General features: G+C 44.2%; 2 protein-coding genes across 2 annotated transcripts in view; one reads left to right on the top strand and one right to left on the bottom strand.

Moving 5' to 3' along the window:
• Positions 1-1,957, top strand: part of EZR (ezrin) — a 53,957-nt gene extending 52,000 nt beyond the window's left edge. Inside the window, exon 14 of the mRNA XM_084623493.1 lies at positions 527-1,957. Within this exon, the coding sequence (XP_084479619.1) occupies positions 527-691 (165 nt within the window). The 3' untranslated portion in view covers positions 692-1,957. The remainder of the gene's footprint in view (positions 1-526) is intronic.
• A 2,065-nt stretch (positions 1,958-4,022) lies between these two features.
• The window catches only part of SYTL3 (synaptotagmin like 3), a 68,527-nt gene continuing 50,476 nt past the window's right edge, over positions 4,023-22,073 (bottom strand). The window contains exons 13-19 of the mRNA XM_084623492.1: positions 18,585-18,763; positions 16,302-16,404; positions 13,273-13,443; positions 12,887-13,001; positions 10,649-10,757; positions 8,272-8,477; positions 4,023-4,372 (exon numbers count right to left, since the gene is read on the bottom strand). Coding sequence (XP_084479618.1) covers positions 4,251-4,372; positions 8,272-8,477; positions 10,649-10,757; positions 12,887-13,001; positions 13,273-13,443; positions 16,302-16,404; positions 18,585-18,763 — 1,005 coding nt within the window. The 3' untranslated portion in view covers positions 4,023-4,250. The remainder of the gene's footprint in view (positions 4,373-8,271; positions 8,478-10,648; positions 10,758-12,886; positions 13,002-13,272; positions 13,444-16,301; positions 16,405-18,584; positions 18,764-22,073) is intronic.

Here is a 22,073-nt window from a genome sequence, read left to right as displayed (position 1 = left end):
ATATGGAAACTTAGTGTACAGCAAGCAGGGTGTAAATCTGCAGCATGCTGTGAGGACCTGCTACTGTGCACTCTGACCTACTGCTGGGAACCGTACTGTACGCTGCAGAACTGTTTGTACATGGCAGCAGGGTCCACATGGCCAGTTAGCGTGCTGTAGGTTTACACCCTGGTTTTCCAGGCACTAAATCTCCATGTCGACAAGCCCTACAAGATGTCTTGAACATAAAGTTGCCTGTGCTTTAACAGGATTGATTTTCATGCAATACATATGGGCTTTGCTTATTAGTAGGGGTGCACTGACGCTTCTGGTTCTTTCAATTAGCTAGTGTTCACAGTCTGCACATTGTAATACTCAAATGTCCAGATCTCCAGTTCACCCATTTCCACCGTACTCTTCTGCATCCCAAGGATGTTATCAAATGCCTCTAAAACATGATTAATCCTTGACTCTGTCAAACTCTCGTGAGATGCAAGGTCTTTCATGTGTGACTCAGATTTGTGACATTCTGTACTTAATATTGCAGACCCTGACAGATGAGCTGGCCCAGGCCAGGGATGAAAACAAGAGAACCCACAATGACATGATTCATACAGAGAACATGCGACAGGGACGTGACAAGTACAAGACGCTGAGGCAGATCCGACAGGGCAACACCAAGCAGAGAATCGATGAGTTTGAGGCTATGTAAGCGCACTTTACAGCCAAAAAGGCAAGACTATGGGAAAGGCAGAGCTTATCCTACGATCTGCCTTTTCTGAGGGGTCACTGTGTAACATCTAAATATCAAATGCTCTAAACCTAGAGAAGCTCCCACTGTCAGCTTATCCTCCAGTTTTTACTATTAAAATGTGGTGACTGCTCATTAAGTCTGTCAGCCAAGCAATTAACTCTGATAACTTTTGCTCATTCATATCCTAGTGCCAAAAGGCCTATAAGTCACATCCACTTTTTTTCCACGCAGGGTTTATTTTAATACTACATCTTTCTGTTCATAAAGATGATATGCTGTGATAGGTGGTACATCTGGATTCAGCTGTTTAAACAAAAACACAATGCTGTGGGTGAATTTTGTGCCATATATCTTTTAAGTGCAGCACATAACCTGACTAATTCTACATTCTGCTTTGTCAGCAAAGACCTGCAGGCCCTTGTTTATAATTTTACAAAATGGTACCAGCAACCATCTGGAAATCTGTTATTTCTAAGTACGATAAGTGTGAGGGGTCTTTTTTGTTACTCTGTTCAATTGGAGAAATTCCTGCAGTGATCGCTCAGAAGAAATGCAGTATAGGAACACTCTTTGATACTCTCCTTGCATAGGTAGGCAAATATTCTTTCTGTTGGACTCATACTTGTTGATGTGTGTTATACTCCAGCTTAATTAATGATCAGCTGTAGTGTAGTATTTATATATAAATATAGTTGATAAATATGGATTGTGACACTAGTTTAAAAAGGGGAAAAGTTTTGCTCTGTATATTTTGTTACCTTTTTCAGATTTAGTATTAAAATAAATTGCATATGTAAAAACATTTGCCTAAACAAGATACTGTCTGTGCTACAGAAGGCGTGTAAAACTGATTACTTGCTATAAAACACTATCTGTAAAGTGATTTTTTTACTTCAAATAAAATTGTGATATGCACATAATTCAGTAAATACAACCTTACTGCACCTATTTTTTCTAACAAATTTTCTAATTTTTTAAAATATTTGATTTAATAATATTTCAGACTCCAACTATGAAGGGATTGTTTGTTTATATCCCCCTTGTATTCTGTCCATGAAAAGAGCATCTGTAGACTTCCTGTTACCCCCACCCCATCTTTGAAAATGTGTCCTTCTCAGTGTGTCGATTCAGTGCTGCTTTATACTCAACATTAAAGCTTTATACCAAGGGGGTGTGGGTTTTTTGCAACATGTGACTATGAATAAAAATCTGCAAGGTAACAAAGGATTTGAAGTTGTGTGTTTTGTGCTGCGTAGGGTGTTTAACCCCAGCAGAGCAGTGCTGTATGCACGTTAAAACTACAGTGCAGCTCTACATTTCTCACTTTGGAAATATGAACTCTTTTATATTTGCAGCTTCACAGTGAAATGTCCTGGGGGGGGGAGAGAACACTTTCTCTTTTAGTGAGGGTGCAGGCAGAGGAAGACAACTGCTTGTTGCAGTAATGTGTGATTTTGGGGGGGAGGGGGTGTGAAAGGGATGAGACCTTTCAGATAGAGCATTCTCCCCACCCCAGAGAAGATGCATCCACCAGGAAACTGGTACTTTGCTTGATCTTAGACTGCATCTACACTGGAAAACCTTCACATGCCAAGTTACTATTCGTTATAAGGTAGGCTTGCTTTCTGCAGTCAGACTTGCTGAGACTGACTAACACAGCACTAAAGATGTCTTTACCCACAAAAGCCTCCCACTGGTACTTCCATGTCTTCATCTGAAAGTGGTGTCTGTCTTTGGTTACAGAATGTGCAAGGCTCTGGCCAAAAGGCTGACCTATGAGCTCTCCAGTATGCTGCCACTCAATCAGGAGTGAGTTGTGAGGGGTGCCCCATTCGCTGAGTGCAAGAAAACTGCTGCATCACTAACAGTGTGCTCACTCCCCTCCTCCAGCTGCCTTCATCCAGCCTAGGGCAGCTTCTCAGCATGTCCCAGAGCTTGGCTCTATGATAGAAGTGACCCTTTCTACAGCCTTCCTGAAGTGGCTCTACAGCTTTGAGCACTTCCCAGCCTCTGGAAGGAAGAGCTCTGTAGTTGAGACAAAGAAGTAACTAGTAGCAACCTCCCCGCCACATTCCGAGAGCCTGGAGCAGGTGTTTCCAAACAGTGGTCCGTGGACCATCAGTATTCCACAGATCACTTGCTGGTAGTCATAGAATCATAGAATATCAGGGTTGGAAGGGACCCCAGAAGGTCATCTAGTCCAACCCCCTGCTCGAAGCAGGACCAATTCCCAGTTAAATCATCCCAGCCAGGGCTTTGTCAAGCCTGACCTTAAAAACCTCTAAGGAAGGAGATTCTACCACCTCCCTAGGTAATGCATTCCAGTGTTTCACCACCCTCATAGTGAAAAAGTTTTTCCTAATATCCAATCTAAACCTCCCCCACTGCAACTTGAGACCATTACTCCTTGTTCTGTCATCTGCTACCATTGAGAACAGTCTAGAGCCATCCTCTTTGGAACCCCCTTTCAGGTAGTTGAAAGCAGCTATCAAATCCCCCCTCATTCTTCTCTTCTGCAGACTAAACAATTCCAGTTCCCTCAGCCTCTCATAAGTCTGCAGAGAGCTGGCTGCCTACCAGCTAACTCTCATTAAAAGATGCTCATTAATAAATATGCTTTCCTTCTCCTTGTTAGCTACTGCTCTAGTTGCCACACTATGGGGGGAAAGCTAAGGATCTCTGCTCTAGAGTATTTGGTCTTGAGTCAGTCTCCCTCAACATGCATATCCTATTGTCCCTTCTGTATTAAGTGCCAAACTCTCTTGCAGTCCCAAGATATCAAAGTGACTAACATCTGAGGGGATACCTTATGCTTTCTCTCCCTCCTGCATTCTTCTTTTTTTCTTTTAGTAACTGTACTGCAAACAACTTGCAAGCCAAAATCCATCTGTGCTTCAGGTGTCATGGTTTCCTAAGGGAATGTGAAGGAGTTTCACCTCTACTCAAACAGATGGCCTTCGACAACAGTTGTAACCATGTTAGTCTGTATCCACAAGAACAATGAGGAGTCCAGTGGCACCTTAGGGGGTGGGTTTTTTACCCATGAAAGCTCATGCCCAAATAAATCCCTTAGTCTTTAAGGTGCCACCGGACTCCTCATTTTTAACCATAGTAACATTTCTGGCAACAAGTGCTGAAGCAACTCAGCAATTGTAGCTTCCCCTTTTGTAATGCATCACTTAATCCCCAAAACACCGCCAGCTAGCTGCTGCTGATAAATGTCTTACCAGAGCTGCTCATGATGAAAAATCACTCATGGGATTTTTTTTAATTAAATGCTCCTGGAGTGTGACAGTTGAATATTTTATTAGTTTTGTAATTATTCTAATTACACAGTTCTGCTCTATGTATAGAAACAGGTGGCTTGCTTGTAGAGAGCTCTTTTCAAAGGATGTTTCTTTCCAGAAGGCAGAAGTGACTAGGAAGCATGCCACGTTGCTTAACCTTGAGTATAATACTTTCTTCCATGTGTGAGCAGTTGGAAAGGATATGCTTGTCAAATGGGCGCTATTAGGATTTAAGTGTCCATATTTGAATGCAGCATAAGTGTAATATCTATCCAGATGTTTGGGCTGCTGAGTATTTTCTGCCACTGAAGTTTTGACTGGGGGTCTGAATCCCAGGTGCCAGATGGTTCTTCTACAGGAAAGTTGAAACAAAAGGGTAAGGCCAAGTGTACATGAACATTTCTGCCCCGACTAACTTATAATCTGTCTCCAACATTTCTTCTAATGCTTCATGTCTCATTCTGTAACTCCATCCTTAAATACATGTGTCAAACTATTTAATTCAGTACAGTGAAGACACCATGTATTCTGCAGCAATCCTGATTTAAATTCTGCAGTAAGGACCCTGGTTTCTGCGGCACCCCACTGCTGCAGATTGGAGACTGCTCCATTTAAACAGAAGTATATTCATGTAAATATAGGAAATTAAAACCAGCACAGCCATGCTTGAGTTTATTACACAATTTTATTTTATTGTAACACTCCACTGTATCACAGAAACTGTTGGTGAAGAAGCTAGAATTTTTGTCAGGCAGGCAGGGCAGTGGCTGTCAACCTTTCCTGACTACTGTACCTCTTTCAGGAGTCTGTCTTGTATACCCCAAGTTTCACCTCACTTGAAAACTTGCTTACAAAATCAAAGATACTGTCACAGCACACTATTACTGAAAAATTGCTTACTTTCTCATTTTTACCATATAATTATTAACCAATTGGAATATAAATATAGTTTTTACATTTCAGTGTATACTATAGAGAGCAGTATAAACAAGTCATTGTCTGAAATTTGTTTGTACTGACTTTGCTAGTGCTGTTTATGTAGCCTGTTGTAAAAGTAGGCAAATAGCTAGATGACTTAATGTACCCTCTGGAAGACCTCTGTGTACCTACCCCTGATTGAGCTTCTGGTACCCAGGAAGGCAGATTAGGACAAGTGCTCTACCTAGATGCTTCTGCTAAAATAATCAGCAGTGAAATAATGAAGTATGGACACGTACTGTCACTTATTTTCAAAGTCCCCCACTCAGAGAATGGAGCTGTTAACAGTTAGGAGAGATGAGGTTTGACTGGCAGCAGGCAATAAGGCATTGGCTTACACGCAGCTCATATTTTTAACCATGCAGTTTACAGATCAGTTTTAAAAGAAGAGGTGGATTCTGCCACGTACTCCGTGGCTAGAGAATTACATTGCACTGTCCTATTTCCAAGCAGAAGAATCTCTGGTCTCTTGTCTTAAAATCTACTTCAAAGCATGAGACCCTTTTGGTACAATTGCTCTGTGGGGTGCTCTGAGAGGAGGCCTCCACTACACTCAGTGGCATGCTGGTGCTGTATTTGGTAACAATGGAAATACAGCAGCAGTTGAGTGGATTAACTGTTTTCCAGTTTGCACAGCATAGCTGGCAGATGGGCAAACAAAACTACAAAAAAACTTACAGCTGTGCCTACACCACGGCTGGAGGCAGGCCTGGCAGCATGAGTGGACAGCTGGCTGCTAGTTCTGCTCAATCCAGCACACTACAACTAGCAGTGTGGGTGTGGTGGCATGTGCAGCAGCTCAGGCTAGCCACCCGAGTTCAACCCTTGGGTATGTGCTCGCATGGCTGGCCCAGGCCTGCTGCATGCACCACCCTAGCACCAGAGCAAGTCTTTGTTTGTCTAGCTGTGCTAGGAAGCCCATTCCTAGCTGCCCCGGAGACATGCCCTGGATCTCACTGAACAAAGCTAATGAGGCTGAGCTTTTGCCAGATGAACTCATCCCCCTAGGAAAAGCCTAAGTGAAGTTCAACTAATCGACTGCAGTGGAGCAGAGGCATAGCAAGGTTATTCAAAGGGCCTTCTACTGAGAACACCAGCACTGGTTGCAGACCCCACAAAGGAGAAACCTTGGAGCGGAAGAGCCAGGTCTATGGCATAAGATTAAGGCAAATAGCAGCCGGTGGAGAAGCCTGCACAGTAGCAGAGCCTGGCCAGTGCCACCACACATCTAAGTCCTCATGCTATAAGCAAAAGTGTCTTTAAGACAAAACCTTATTGGAGGGATGGTCCCCTGCCCCACTCTCAAATGGATGTTTCTGTAATAGAGAAAACAAAGCACTTAGGTATGGGGGTGGACAGAGGCTTGCCTATCATTAAGGCTGGCAGGCAAGATAATAAAAGCTAGGTTATGCCCTGCTAACCCTACTACTTGGGCCTATATTAATCTTCAGAAAACTGCCCAGTCGCCCCTGGGGAATTTGCTGCAGCACTTGCCCCGGAAGTTGAGATTTCATTCAATAAAGAGATGTTTGGAGCTTGGTTAGTTCAGAAAAACTTAAAAATATTAACTGAATATGAGCTGGCAGCTAGCCTGAAACACCGCTCTCTTGAGCTAAATGGGATGTTTTCACATTGTGTCAGCAAGTTGAACTCTGAAGCCTACGGATGAGGATTTAAATCTGGCCACTTAATATTTCTTTGCCAGTTATTTAAGAGAAGCTGCCAGCTCAGATGGTTCTGCTACAAAACCAAAGCATGGCCCTTGCCTTCCTGGGTGCCTGACCCTCCAATTTCCCTCACCCAAGCCACCAAAATTTCCAGCTATTCCCCACCCCCAACAACTTTCACGCAGCAGTTCTATTACAAAACTGCAGCAGCTTGAAAAAAAATGGGGAAAGAAAAACAAATACCCATATAAAGCCTGGAGCTATGTACTGAGGGTACTTATTAGTCAGGTTCAGATTTAATGTAATAAACCTCTCCATTTTAAACTGTAAATGAAGCGGTTGCAGAATTTCCTAAGTGATGCAGATAGCAGGAGATCCTTGCACAGAACACCGGGGGTCCTTGCTAGTCAGCTGGTAACCAAAAGCAAGTGCTGTCCACTCTAGTGCGGTGTTGTGAATTTCAGTTCTGTTAACTGGGTGGGCTTTGGTTTTAAAGCATAAATTAGACCAGCTGTAAAATATTAGGGTTTGACTTGGTCTGTGGTCATGTCAAAGGAGGGATGGCTGCGGGAAAGCCTGGCAGGAGCCAAAGCCACCAGAGAGCAACTCCAAGCAGGGAGTCGTTCAAAGGAATTCTCAGGCCCATTCCTTAGTAAACAAGCTGGAAAGGATGACTGGAGTTCCGTCACCTGACGGACAAGGGCTGGCGCCAAAGCAGCAATAACAGGCCCCAGTGAGTCAGTTCCGGAATAGGGTGATTTGACAAGCAACAACTGGTTGGGCTAGTGGGTGTGGTCACATGCTGGACAGCAGTGAGAGTCTGACAATGGGTGCATACTAAATTAGGAGCCCACAAGCTACCTGGGGCAGCACAGGCAGAGGTTAATAATTACAGAATGAGAGCTCAACCAGAGCTGTCTGAAATGTTAAAGAGGAACAGAGTTCTAGCCTTGTCTCTTCTAAGATAAGTTATGCAGAAGTTACCAGTAAGGCCCTAATTGGGCAAACACTTAAGTTGCACATGCTTAAGTTTACACCTGTTCTACTGAATGGGACTAACTCACATGTGAAAAGTTAACGGTATAAGTGCTTGCAAGATTGGGACCACTCCCCCTTCTTTCTTCAAACTTGTCCTCCACACCTAGCTCTATCATGAATCTGTAAGAAAATAGTCAATTAAGGCTGGACAGCATGAGAGGCAGAGAGCTGGCACCTCCTTTACCTATTTGTAATTATTTTTAAAATCACACTTGTTTTTGCAGTTGGCTGCCCCTGCCTTTCATAGGTCTGCTGCCTGTGGTCTTAGGCTCTGATCCCAAATCCTGCCCCTAGTTAGCAGACCCCTGTGCCCACATGGAGCCCCATTGACTTAAGTGGCACTTTTCACAGGCGTAAAGTGAAGCATGTGCATAAATATTTGCAGGATCAAGGCCTAAGACTAAGTGCTTCAGGCCAAGGGCTGTTTCTTTGTGTGTTTTTGCATAGCACAAGTCCTGAGTGGGGCCTCCAACTGCTACTGCATTGAAAATAATAATTATTATTGTTATGTACAATAGGTATTGGAGTGTTTCTTTTGTCTTCAATTTTTTAATGATAAAAGACTTACTTGTGCTAAGCCTGGCTCCCCCCAGGAACCGGTCATTAGAGCCAAAAGATGCCTGGTTCCAGACGGCCAAGTCCAGACAAGATTGCCGTAGCTGAGATGGGGTCACACCGTCAAAGACAAACAGGTGCTTCCACTGAGGACAGCCTTCTTTCTTCAGGACAGGAGACTTCTGTCTTATCTTACGTTGGTCCGGGAGAGTGAGACAACTTCCAAAAAGGAATAAAATAGATGTTGGGTGAGGTCACTGACCTAAAAGATATTATCTCATCCACCTCGTTACTACTCATTGGAATGCTTTGACTATTAAAGTGAGGCATAAATACGAAATGGTAGTATATTAACACCACTTTTTTTTTTAAATCGTAGGCTTGATCCTCCTCCCATTGAGTCTATTCCCATTAACCTCCAGGGGAGTAAGAATGAGCTCCTTTGGCTCTGCTTGCTGATCCAATTGTCGGGGACCACTGTAGCAGCCTTTGCTTCCCAACAGCAGCTGGTCCTCCAGCCCATCCAGCAATGCCTGCCTAAGAGCAGCATTTTTCTCACTGACAAAACTAAAGAGACCATTCCACCTCTGGTAAGGTGCTCCTATCAGGTACAAGACATATCCTCACTGCAGGTATCCGATATCCTGCCTCCAGCTGTGTATGATGCTTGATTGTAGGAAGGTAAAATGACCCCATAATGCTAACTCTGCAATGCTGCACATGGGAGAAAAATTCCTTCCTGACTCCTGAAGTGATGGAGCAGGAAATGTGATTAGCTCCATCTTAGCTTGCACAGTGAGAACGTGTTAGGAAGGTAATCAAAAACGATGGCAAAGATGACTCTGCATGGGGTACGTGATTCTGTGATATGCCGACTGAATATAACAGAGTTTCACATACAAAACAGAGGGCGTGGCTACACCTGTGAGTTAGAGCGCATTAAAGCAGCCCCGAGCGCCCTAACTCACGACCCGTCCACACTGGCAAGGCACGTAGAGCTCCTGGACTCTGCAGCTGGAACGCTCCTGGTAATCCACCTCCACCAGAAGCATAAAGCTTGCTGCGCCTCAGCTGAAACACCCCAGCATCAGTGTGGACGAGGGGTTGCATTACTGCGCTGTGATTGGCCTCCGAAAATGTCCCATAATCCCTGAAGTCAAGTGGCCACTCTTCTCATTGTTTTGAACTTGCTGTAGGAATGTGGATATGCCCTTTCAAAGCGCCGTTTCTGACAGCCGGCTGCTCATCTCCTCCGGGACAAAGCAAGCATTACTGTGGAATGTTGCTGTTGTGAGTGTGTGTAAGAGAGAGGGGGGAGGGAGGGGAGGTCTGCTGCTGTCTGAACTTACAAGATAGCATGCTGACATACTCTCAGCCCCCCAAAACACACTGTCTCTCCCCTGACATACACACAACTCACTCCTCCTCACCCTCCCCATCTGAAAAGCAAGTTGCAGCCACTTGCATGCTGGGATAGCTACCACAATGCACTGCTCTTTCTGGTGTTGCAAGAGTTGCTAATGTGGCCACGCCACTGCGCTTGAATCTGATAGTGTGGACATGCTGCGCTCTCCGAGGGCTGGTTTAACGCATAGTGCTCTACATCTGCAAGCGTAGCCATGCCCTGCGTGACAGTTTTCACAGAGTGCACCCTTCCAAGTCACTGTGACAAACGCAGGATGGGGGTGGTCTCCAACAGATATGTGTACTTGTCACCTACATCAGTTCCAAACATTCTAAAGAACTCTTCCGAACTGCCTAGAATGAGTAGGATAATAGGTTACCTCTCCCAGTGAGTACGATGCTGTAATTCACTTTGCAACAGCACGGCTCAAAGCATGAATTAAGAAGACAGGAGTGGTTCTCCTCCCTTGTTGTTTATAATCACATTTCTTAAGTTACAGAGTAGCAGCCGTGTTAGTCTGTATTTGCGAAAAGAAAAGGAGTACTTGTGGCACCTTAGAGACTAACCAATTTATTTGAGCATAAGGTTTCGTGAGCTACAGCTCACTTCATCGGATGCATTCAGTGTTTTCCTTTTACTGCTTCAAAACTTGACATTTAAACACTTTTGCAACTGTGAAAGCAGAGATTAAATCTCAATAACTGGTGGAGTCTCCTCAAATCCTAAATCTGTCTGAACAAGGCCTAAGCGTCAGATTGTGGCCCCTTTCCTTGTGCTGGTAAGTGCTGCAATCTCAGGAGCTACTTGGGTAAATGCTCACCATCATGAGAAAGGACTCCACAATCTGGCTCCATACTCAGGTGTAATGTCTTTTACTCAAAGATCTACTCCCTGGAATGTGTTTAGCTCATTTTTAGCTCCATGCAGAAGTGGCTGATGGTTTTAAAAGATTCTAAATCTGAAGAGTTAAATCTCAAAAACATACCCTTTAACAAATGAGTTCAAAGTGCCACCACATCTCATCACAGGCAAGTTCTTAGCTCCAAGCACCACAAGGTGAAGCTGGCCATCAGCAGATGCTTGGTCTTCTCTCCCTAAAACAGAAACATTGCTTATAATTAGCGACCAGTGTGGGTAAATGGTTGGCTAGTTAACACAGGGCTAAGGGAAGGAAAGAAAGTCCCTAAGAACTGTTGCCCTGAAGTGAGAAAGTGCAGTTCAGCGTGTTTGCTGAACTGCAGAGATATTTTAGACAAGAGGAAAGGTTTGAAGACACTTTTACAGTATGTGATTTTAAAAAATGGAGGGAGGGAGGGAGGAAAATCAGTGGCATGATGATGAGGAAGCTTTACCAGGCCCCAAGTGCACCTGCAGAGATCAAGGGAACAATCCACGTCCCGTAGTTTTACTCTGAGGCAGAACCAGCAGCAAGGATAACTGGCACAACCCACAACATGATGCACCTTGCCTCTGTTACTCTGTTAGTGTGTGTGTGTTTTTGACAGAGGAGGAACACATAGGTGAGTGTAGAAAGGAGAGAGGGAACAGACAGCATGAGGGAAGAGGAGGAGGACTGAACCAAGAAGGGAATGGTGACTGGGATACAGGGAGAGGAGATGGGGATCCAGGGGACAGAAAGAAATAAAACTAACAACTTACTTGATCTTTCCATTATTTCCTTCCTACCTCTATGTCTAGGCCAGGGGTGGCCAACCTGTGGCTCCGGAACTACATGCGGCTCTTCCGATGTTAATACGCAGCTCTTCGTAGAGGCACCGACTCCAGGGCTGGAGCTACAGGCGCCAACTTTCCAATGTGCTGGGGGGCGCTCGCTGCTCAACCCCTGGCTCTGCCACAGGCCCTGCCCCCACTCCACCCTTCCTGCCCCCTCCCCTGAGCCTGCAGTGCCCTCGCTCCTCCCCCGAGCCTCCTGCATGCCACGAAACAGCTGATTGGGAGGTGCGGGGAGGGAGTGGGAGGTGCTGATTGGCAGGGCTGCTGGTGGGTGGGGGGCGCTGGGCGTGGGGACTGCGGGGAGCTGATGGGGGCTGCTGACATATTACTGTGGCTCTTTGGCAATGGACATTGGTAAATTCTGGCTCCTTCTCAGGCTCAGGTTGGCCACCCCTGGTCTAGGAGATCTGCTGTAGAAGGCTGACAACAGCCAAAATAGCCACATCTGGAGCTCTGCCCTGCAGTGCTTAGTATTATCCAGTGAGCAAAAGAATGTGAAGCTGTCCCAGTCATCGACCCTCTACAGTTTTTCCTTCCTTCAGCAGTGACTGCACCATTTACAGAAACTGAATCCCAGTTAGAATGCAAAGTTAAACTTAACTCCGCTGAGCGTAGGTGCCGACTTCTGCCGGTGCCAGTGGGTGCTCGACCCCCCTCCCCACCCTGACTCTACCTCTGCCCCGCCCCCATTCCAACCCCTTCCCCAAATCCCCGCCCTGGCCCTGCCTCTTCCCTGCCTCCTCCCTTGAGCGCGTCGTGTTCCCGCCCCTCCCCCCTCCCTCCCAGAGCTTGTTACGGCGCGAAACAGCTGTTTTGCGGCGGCAAGCACTGGGAGGTAGGCGGAGAAGCGGGGACGCGGCATGCTCAGGGAAGGGGTAGGAGGAGAAGGCAAGGTGGGGTGGGGGGGTGGGAAGGGGAGTTTGGAGGCCGGTTTCCCCATGGGTGCTCCAGCCCTGGAGCACCCACGGAGTCGGTTCCTATGCCACTGATGGAACAAAAACAGTCTGAAGAGTGCAGTGCTTGTACCTACCAGACATTTCCCCATCACCCGATTTATCAAAACTGATAGTCTCTAACCCCCGAGGGCTCCTGGAGTGGAATAACTGGCCTGCTACAGCTCAGGAATGAGGTGCACTGGCAGAGATCTGAGGGCACAAGCTTGCTTCAAGAGCATCTGAGTTCACTATGCCAAAGCCACTTTAAGAAGCACATTTATATCTGCTTTTTTGGTGTGAAAAGGAAAAAAATGTGAGACTGACAAGTCTGGAATTCAAATCATTTTACCAAGTTTTTGTTTTACCTTAAAAGGCTTCTAACTATTTACATAAGCACAACACAATACAAGCCACAATATGTAGGGACTATTTACTCAAGCAGGAATATGCCCCTATGCAGGCAGTGTTTATACCCAGATGCACACACAAATACTTTGTTTGTTTCCATGTTTTCATAGCCAGGGTAATTCATACAAGGCTGAAATGCTTTGTACCTCCTTTCGTCTGCTCTTCATACTGGCATTTTTTAGACTGGGATGGTAAGATCAGTTTTGCACACACCAGGAGTTCTCCGTTGTACTGAACCAGGTTGTCTTCAGGTTTTTCAGACTGAAAAAAGAGACACACAAAAGTCTGTATTATTTGATCATCCTATACCGCCTCCCCTTCTCCTCATTCTCATTGTTTACCTATATCTGGAACATTCCCGCCCAGATCCTGGTATGGCAGGACTGGCCTGCTACATCAAAATTTCATTCTTCCTCTCCATGATCTAGTAAGGGTGGGCACTGATACAGCTTTCACTATATGCTATTTTTTAAAAACACAAACCTTTTTGAAAATTAAAAATAATAATGATAACCTAAAGTCTAGGAATCACCTTTGCTTTAAGCTGATACCAATTGAATGACTGTGTTGAATTGTCTTCAAAATTCCAAGATGCCAATGGAACAACCACTTCTCCAAGGAACACCCTTCTCTTGAGTGTTTCTGAGTGCCACACAGATATTTGAAGCTGTCGTGTTTCCAGCTGGGAGTAGTCAATCTTATACTAGAAAAAAGATAAATAGCAGTACAGGATTAATGAAAGCACATACACACAAACAAGAGCCAATCACAACACAATCACCAGTCTCCGCTCAAAGGAAGCCAAAGAATGGACTTGCTGAAGCCATGGAGATCTAGACTGAGCAGCATTATTTGAGATGGGACTGGGAAATCTGCATATTGTCTGCCCGCACTATGCTTGTCTCTAGCCAGTGTAATGGCCCCTCACTTCTAAAACATTGTATTCACTCACTTTTAACATTACAAAAATAAAACAGGACCACCTATGTCACTACCTGTGCTGCTAACACCTTAGATTAATAACCTGAATTTAAGAGTTTAAATAACTTTTCACGCTCTTTGCTTACTTTTTGCACCTCACTCAGCTGAGACAGCAATATTGGACAGGCCAATGTCACGTTCTAGTTCTCCAGCACTAGCATAATGCAGTTGTGCTTGGGGCGGCAGCACTGTGCAGATTAATATTTAAAGTGAAGAAAAATAACTTTTACATTGAATTATTTTTAAGAATCACGAAAACAGTTCTCTTCACAGTGGGCCTAATCTTCATTTACTCAACGGCCCTTTGCACTGCTCTGGCCACATAAAGCGCGGTAACTGTAATTTATTGCTGCTTTAAGTCTCTTTACAGGGCCAGAGCAAAGTAAAGAGACCCCAGTATGAATGAGATTTAGGCCCATTCACATTCTGTAAAAACCCACTTTTTATGTTATCAAATCTAAGTTTGGATCCTGTTTTCTGGCCGCCTTTTAAGATGTAGGGACAACCTCTCCTGTATGACTGCACACATCTTGAAGAGGCTTGCGCACAATAGAGGCCACCAATTGGAAATTACCTGGCCTATTTACATTTATGGATTGGATGGTGTTTGAGAAAGTGAAATGGCGGATACACTGCCAGAGCTCTAATGCCTCTCTTTGCCACCTGTGCACTGTGTTAGAAGTGGGCCAATTCTCAGTGGTAACACAGCCCTGTATCTTTCCTGGAAACAGTCTGTGCCAAAACACACTGATCTGTTCCTTATAACAGGAACTACTGGACTGTCCATTCACATGTTTAAATGAAACAGGCTTATGAAAAGTACTCTAAATACACGTACAGGGGTAGAGTGAACATGCTGAAGTCATGGATCTTGTCCTGGTAGGGAGCGTCAGCTGAGTAATAGCTGCAGGATTGGGCCCAGAATCTGATTTCTGCATCTCATGTCATGAGGGAGGTCTTGAAGATAACATATTGTCTCATGATTCCCTCACACAGTTTAGAATATTTCCCATTCCCATCCTGTTATTCTCCACTGCAGACTGAGCAAGACCCTATCCTATTTTACTCTGTAATTGTACAACAATAATTAGCAATAATGGCCCATGTGCTTCACCCCCTTCTCTCACTTTGCAGTGTGGAGGGGAATAAATCTGTGCAAAAAGTCACAGTGGAGCCATGCTGAAAGGGAAGTAGCTACGCTGGACACTTCTGCACATAACTATCTTTGCCCTCCTCTGCAAAACCACTCAGAGGCCCAAAGCTGGCATGGCAAGCTGTGAAGGGAGAAGACACCGCAAAATTGTGGTTGATCTGTAGGAAAAGCTTTAGGGAGCATTAACACCGCTGCACCCTCAGTGACTCCCCAGCAGACAAGGGGCACTAGCCGTGCCATACTGCCACGAAAGGGGGTATACGGCAGAGAAGCACAGAGCAGGAGGAGTTCTTCTGCAAAGCTGGCAAGAATCTGGGACTTCAGAGTCCAAATCTAGGGCTTTCCTCTGCCTTTTGAGATCCTCCCCCACCATCACCCACTCCACACCCCGGCTGGTTCTGTGGACTCAGGGGAGGAGCAAATGCTACAGCTTTATTAGAGTCAAGGAGTCTGGGCATTAATCTTTCCCTTCCCATGCAAATGATCAGATTCCATTGGGGCATTTACTATCTTGCACATCATTGCAGTCCCTCAGCTACACACAGAAGGTGAGGTCTAATGGCCTTAGTACAGGGTGGGAGGTAAGAACAGCTGAGTTCTAATCCCAGCTCTGTCTGTAACTCACTGCAGCCTTAGCAAGTCATTCAAACTCAGCTTCCCCCTCAGTCAAATTGGGATAACAACACTTACGGACTGCACAGAGGTGCTGTAAGGATTCATAAAATAATGCTGTAAAGCACTTTGAAAATGAAAAATTACAGCCACCCTTACTCTATTGTGACGATTAATGTGTTGTAAATGAACAAGTCCAAACACTGGTGAATGAGACATCAATTGTGGTGAGGAAGAAAAAGGAGGAAACTAACACTTTGGATCTATCACTCCTTTGAGCACAATAGGAATGAATGGAATAGCTATGATTCATGTAGCAAATTGCAAAGAGACACTCCCTTTGACACTCACAAAAGAGATGTTAGTTCAAACAGATAACAGTACAAAGTACTAATTTTCCTTTGTAATATACACAATTAGTCTACGTAACCATAAAAAGATATGAGAGTTTCCTTTTACCACATTTCCGATCTCTTTAGCCAGAAACTGCAACAGAATTCGGTCAACTTTATGTTTTCTATGGACAAAGCCAGATGTTCCTTTTTTTTGCCAGCTTCCAACTTATTAATAGAGCTGTACAGAAATGTACAAGAGGTTGCTTTTATTCTGATTGGCATCCATCATTAGTTAATGGTTAAGTTCACTTTGACCCATAGAACTGAAGGGTGTGGCACAATCCTAAAAGCCCTCACACAGGGCTCTTCAAAGTCAAAGGGAGTTCTGTTCACAGAGAGCTTGTAGGATTGGGCACAAGAAGTGGAGACTTTGCTATGCAAGTGAGAGATCTTTCCAGGTCACACATGTTTACAAGTCACCTTTAAAGTTTCATGGAATGCTGGATCCACTGTGTTCTTTTTAACAGCTGTCTTCCGTTTACTCCGAGATGATTTATCGGGAAGCAAATAAGTCTTTGCATACCTTACAATTACAGAGAGGGACGGGGGAGAGTGCAAAATTTAGGACAGTTCAAACTGAGAAAGAAAAGGAAGGAAATAAAGCAGCATGTTCCCCACTCTCTAATCCTTGGCACATTCTTAATTTTTCCAGGGTATATTCAGTGCTGGTTAACGGTGCCAAATTCAGACTATCTGAAGCCTGACAACCTCAATTTATCAACAGAATGGACAGATGCAGTGCAGTGTTGCCTCATACTGGCCAGTTGGTGTGTTACAATCCTATCCTGATCATCTCTAAGAGTTAGAGGGCAGGTCAGTTTCCATGATCTCTCAGTCATTGGTCTCTGCTAAAGAGGCCTTGGGCTGGCTATGGGGTGGGGGGATGACAGCGCTGCCCTTACCACGGGACCCTGGGTGGTCATCCACCCATAAGGCTAGCTCTGCTCACACCCCAAAAAATGATGATCACCTCCCATACCATGTGACCCTCATGTCTGCACTGCCCACTGCCCTCCGGCTGCCCAACTCTAAAGACAGTGCCTCTATCACAAACAACGCAGAAGTAAGGGTGGCAATTCTGCGACCCCCCCACAATAGCCTTGCAACCATCACCACAACCCTCTTTTGGGTCGGGACCCCCATGGTTATAACATCCTGACATTTCAGATGTAAATATCTGAAACTCTGAAATTGACAATTTAAAAATCCCATAACCATGAAATAGACCAAAATGGACAGTGAATTTGATAGGGCCCCTGCCACATAAGTAACTCACATTAAGCAATATTATCTCTTAATCAGAATTCTATGGACTGATAGTGGTCTACACCATGGAGTATGAGTCCAGAGCCAAAGATGACTGATGGCATTATGGATGCCCATTATCTGCTCGTAGGGCCTGTGGTGAAGGAGACAAATTCTACCAGAACATTCTTTAAAAATGTAGTATTTTATATTTAATATAACAGTATATAACTGTTAAACCGATCTGGGTTAAATTCTGGGGAAACTGAAGATCAGATGTAGCTTTCAGCAGCAACGCACTGCTTCCCTGTGCTTCCCAAGCCCCTTTGTACTGTGTGTGTTTTAAAAGCCTTTTCAGCAACAGGGAGTCATGCAAACCAACCAGCCATAGCTCAAACCAGCCAACAAGCTGACAGTTTTGACAGGTTGCTAGCATAAGTGTTGGAAACAACACCTACCCCAGCCAACTTTTGTGTCAAGTGTTCTAACTGTAAACAATGCTTGTACTTTTTCCTACTGGCTGAGACACAGCACTCTGTACACCAAATACAGAATGTAATGTTCACTACTACACGGAACTTCCCACACTATGCTCTCAGTTTTTTTGTGATTTGTATGCTGGCTACGCCATCAGGAAACTCAAGGGTTATTCAGTCACTTATTAAATATTCTCTAACTGTGCCATGGCATTAGCTGGCATTCCAACAAGGATCCTTTTATTAGAGTTCAGTTTTAGGATCCTCCTCTGCAAGAGACTCAATGCCAAATTCTTCCTGGTAGAATCTAAGCACAACTCTGGAATTCCAGCATGCTTATTGTTGGCCCAGCTGATCCAAATGCATTCAAACAATGTATTACAGTAGGGTCAAGCACTAACCATACAGCTGGACATTCTGCCTGATGAATTCCCATGAATGACTTCTGCCATGAAAAGACAGACAGAATCATTCATAACCAAAACAATAACCAGAGAGGAGACACTGGGTTAAACGTTCCAACATTAGCACCTACATTGCAAACAAAAAACACAAAGGCACCTTTCATACACAGAAATGGGAACTGTTAGCACAGTTAAGATTTATATATTATATTTTGCAATTATCATTAGCTGTCATAGCATTTTACAAAAGCAGAGATTCGTATTCTCATTTCATAGCTGAAGATGACAAGGACAGACATGTTAAATAACTTGCCCAGCGTCATGCAGTGAGTCAGTCAGGAATGGAACATAGATCTCCCAACTTTCTGCCTCATGCCGGAACCACTAGACAATGAGTGTACAGGCATGTTTTACAGGCACAACTTAAGTGCTAACAGTCTGACATCTGGCCCTATGTATAAGTTGATATGTGTATAGTACACAGTGGCAAGTCAGACACACACATATGCACTATCTTAAAAAACTGAACACCTTGTTTTTGGCCTTTTTTTTTTTTTTTTTTACATCAAAACACTTACGGGTTACACTTTTTCTTCTTCTCTTCTCCATAAGCCAGGTTCTTGCAGGCCTTGATGCAGACTTCTAAAGTGCAGGCTTTAAAGACATATCTGATGGCAAACTCTATTTCTCCTGTGACATTAGCCATGTCAAAATTGCCAGCCTCGGTGCAAGTGCTGTTAATGCTATATAAACTACCCTAAGAAAAGACAAGGATTAAAAAAAGTGAGCTCAAATCCAGTAAGATAAAATAGTTTTTCTCCCTCAAATCTTAGTATCTTTGCATCAAACTGACTGCTAAAGTCACAGCAAACAACTCAGAACCAACACAATACGTGCATAAAGCTATTTCTTCACTTGCCATACTAGACCTTAAATTCCGTTGAAATTCTACCAGATCTTCATTTTTCTATACAGAATTAACCATCTTTATATAGTAAACTCCATGAGGTAAGGGCAGTGTCTTCCTCTGTCCTTGAAACATGGCTGAGCATAACTATCCTATAGGCACCCACTGTATGAGACCATATCTCTATCTTGAAGTTGACTCCCCCAAAAATTAGTGTGTGACCAAAAAGAGGATTTTTTAAAAAGCATGTGACAGGAACAATATGGATACTGGATTGACCAGCACCCACTGATGTCAAAGGCCAAAGTCCCAAACATCTAAAAATGTACAGCTAGACTGTGTTTGTAGTATACAGCCCATAGTATGGGGCAGTGCTGAAGTACACAGCCCTGGAAAGAGCCTGAGGAAGTGTTGTAGGAAACAAAAGAGAGTCACTTATTAAACATTCCCTAGGGCTCCCCAGTGGCATATTTAAAGGGAATAGCATACTTTTCCTGCATAGCCAGCCATCACTGGGTACCAGTGCACAGGGGAGGTGGACCCCTGGCTCCACTCTTCCTTGCCCACTCTTTATCCTCCTTGGGGGGAAGGTTCTGGGGTGCAGCCCCTGTGCTCCCCCAAGCGCCTGGACAGCACTTGTGGCCAGTCCTTACACAGGCCCTGAAGGTAGGGTGAAGGAGGAGGCTTTACTCCCTTCTGTGCCTCAGTGCAGCCACATAACTGCAGGGGGCAATCTAGCTCTCAATGTATTGAACTATGTATTTAATCAAGACAGTTCTGGTCTCTCCTCTCCATTTTTGTTTAACAATAGGCTTGAATGTGAGTGCTTCAGGGTTTCCTTTTAAGTACTATTACTTTGCAAACTGGACACCATCAAATTAGGCCTGAATCAAGACTGGGAGTGGTTGGGTCATTACAAAACCTAAACCTATTTTTCCTCATACTAATTTCCCCGCACTGTTACTCGCACCTTCTTGTCAACTGTTTGAAATGGGCCACTCTCATTACCACTACAAAAGTTATTTTTCCTTCCTTGGTATCCTGATGTTAATTGAATTGTCTCATTAGACTGACCTCACACTTGGTAAGGCAACTCCCATCTTTTCATGTATTTATACCTGCTCTTGTATTTTGCACTCCGTGCATCTGATGAAGTGGGTTCTAGCCCACGAAAGCTTATGCCCAAATAAATCTGTCAGTCTCAAAGGTGCCACAAGGACTCCTCGTTGTTTCTATTACTAGCAAGTGTGTCTTCAAGATCTTGTTATTACAGCAATCTCTTCTGACACTAACACCTTCACAGAATGCAATGTCATCAGTATTTGACATCCCTCCCTCTGAAAAAACAGTCCAGTCCTATTCTACACTCCCACCCCAGCTTAGTTAACCAAGGAGTTCTTACTTTGCGTGCCTTAGCAGCTAACAAAACAGGCTAATGATTAGAATAGACTGTATCTCTCTGCGCTGCAGTTATTTTTAATTTGTGCAGTTTGCCAAGCAACCATTTCAAAATTCACAACATCTTTGACTGAAGTCAAAGAAGTCACCCTCTCTACCTTATAAGTTCCAAGTAACACATATTGCTTTTTTGGCCTGAGGGTAGAAAGAGAAGTCCTGACAGGAGCTAGGGTTACATTTTGAACTGATGTACAGCTCATGTAATCCAGCTGACCTCACAGGATGTAGGCCAGAGCAGCAACTAATCTCTGATGCAGTTTTCTTAAATTCTACTCACCCCTTCACCATAAGGAAGTAAATTATTTGACAGCTAAGTAAAAAACATGTTCATTTTTCACTATCACTCATCATAGGGAGGGAAGGCAAGTAGATTTAGCGCCTCCGCTGATAGATTTTAATGACAGTTTTGCAAAGCTGCCCTACTGTTTAGTTCATTGAACCTCTTATTTATTCAGAGGAACTGTATGCTTATTCCAAACAGTGCTTCTCAGGTTGGGTAGCATTATGTGTTCCTTGTTTTCAGTGTGTAGTGGCTTTAGCAGGGGTCAGATCCTCAGACGAAAGCGGGCATTGTAAACATTGAACAAGGAAATACCGCGTCCATTTGGTCCTCCCTCATAATAAATTAACAATGACTTCCTGTACTCAAGCCCAGCTGGCAGAAGTTGGAGCGACACCATCTCTTAGGTTAAATGATAGATTTTGATGAATCAATGATCAGCATCGCAGAACTCCCCCATAAAGACGGTGCTTGATAAAGCTGGGCCTCCCCTTTGACAATACAGCAGGCGATATTTCACTGTTTAGACTGGGCTGTCCACAGTGCAGCCACTGGAGTCCCAGAATGCATCCTGCAACTGCCCTCCAATCCACTGCAAGCTAGGTTGTAACGGGCTTGACATGGATGCAAGGTGGGAATGATGCTAGGATGCACAACCCCCCTCCGAGATTCTCCAGGGCAGTGGGGCAAGTACATCTCCATACTATTCTCCAACATAGAGCTGTGCCTTATGGGCACAAACTAGCCTTATATCTCAGATACAGAGGTATGACTCATGGAGACAAAGGTTTCTAACAGGAGAGACCTCAAGTCCACTCTTCCATTCTGAAGGCTTTGTCCCTGGTCTCTGGTTGTTTTATCATTACTGGGGTATTTATCCATCAATAAATATCTATTCATGTATGAAGGAATATATAATTATAAGCAATGATTAGGGTTATGTTCATTTATTTTTTGGTAAGAAATACAAGTTAAGTAAACCCCTTATATCAACGGGGTTTGTAACTGTTTTTTCCCCACACCTTGTCCCATCACTCAAAAAAAATAATCATGTTCTACAAGGAAAAGGAGGAATACAGGCAGATCACTATCCATTCAGAAGTCATCTCTGCTAACTGCATCACAGTTATGACCTATGCTAAGAGGAAATTTATGGCAACTCAGATACAACTGTGCGGTGAACTGTTGGCAAACACCGAGGGCCTGACTGTCCACCGCCTTGCACTTTGTGTAGTTATTCACACCTCTGAAAAGCAGGTGTAAAATTATCTCATCGTTCTGTCACTAAAAAGCAGGAGGCTGGTTCAATTACGTTTGGCCCCTAAGAGCCATTTTAGTTTCCTTCCTTCTTAACTCCAGCTCTGAAATTCCTAGACACTGCATACCTATTGTGCCCTGACAATTCCTGTCAAGTCATTTATA

Source organism: Lepidochelys olivacea, assembly GCF_965140295.1.
Source record: "Lepidochelys olivacea isolate rLepOli2 genome assembly, chromosome: 3".
Classification (NCBI taxonomy): domain Eukaryota; kingdom Metazoa; phylum Chordata; order Testudines; family Cheloniidae; genus Lepidochelys; species Lepidochelys olivacea.
This window is presented reverse-complemented; position numbering and strand designations above follow the sequence as displayed.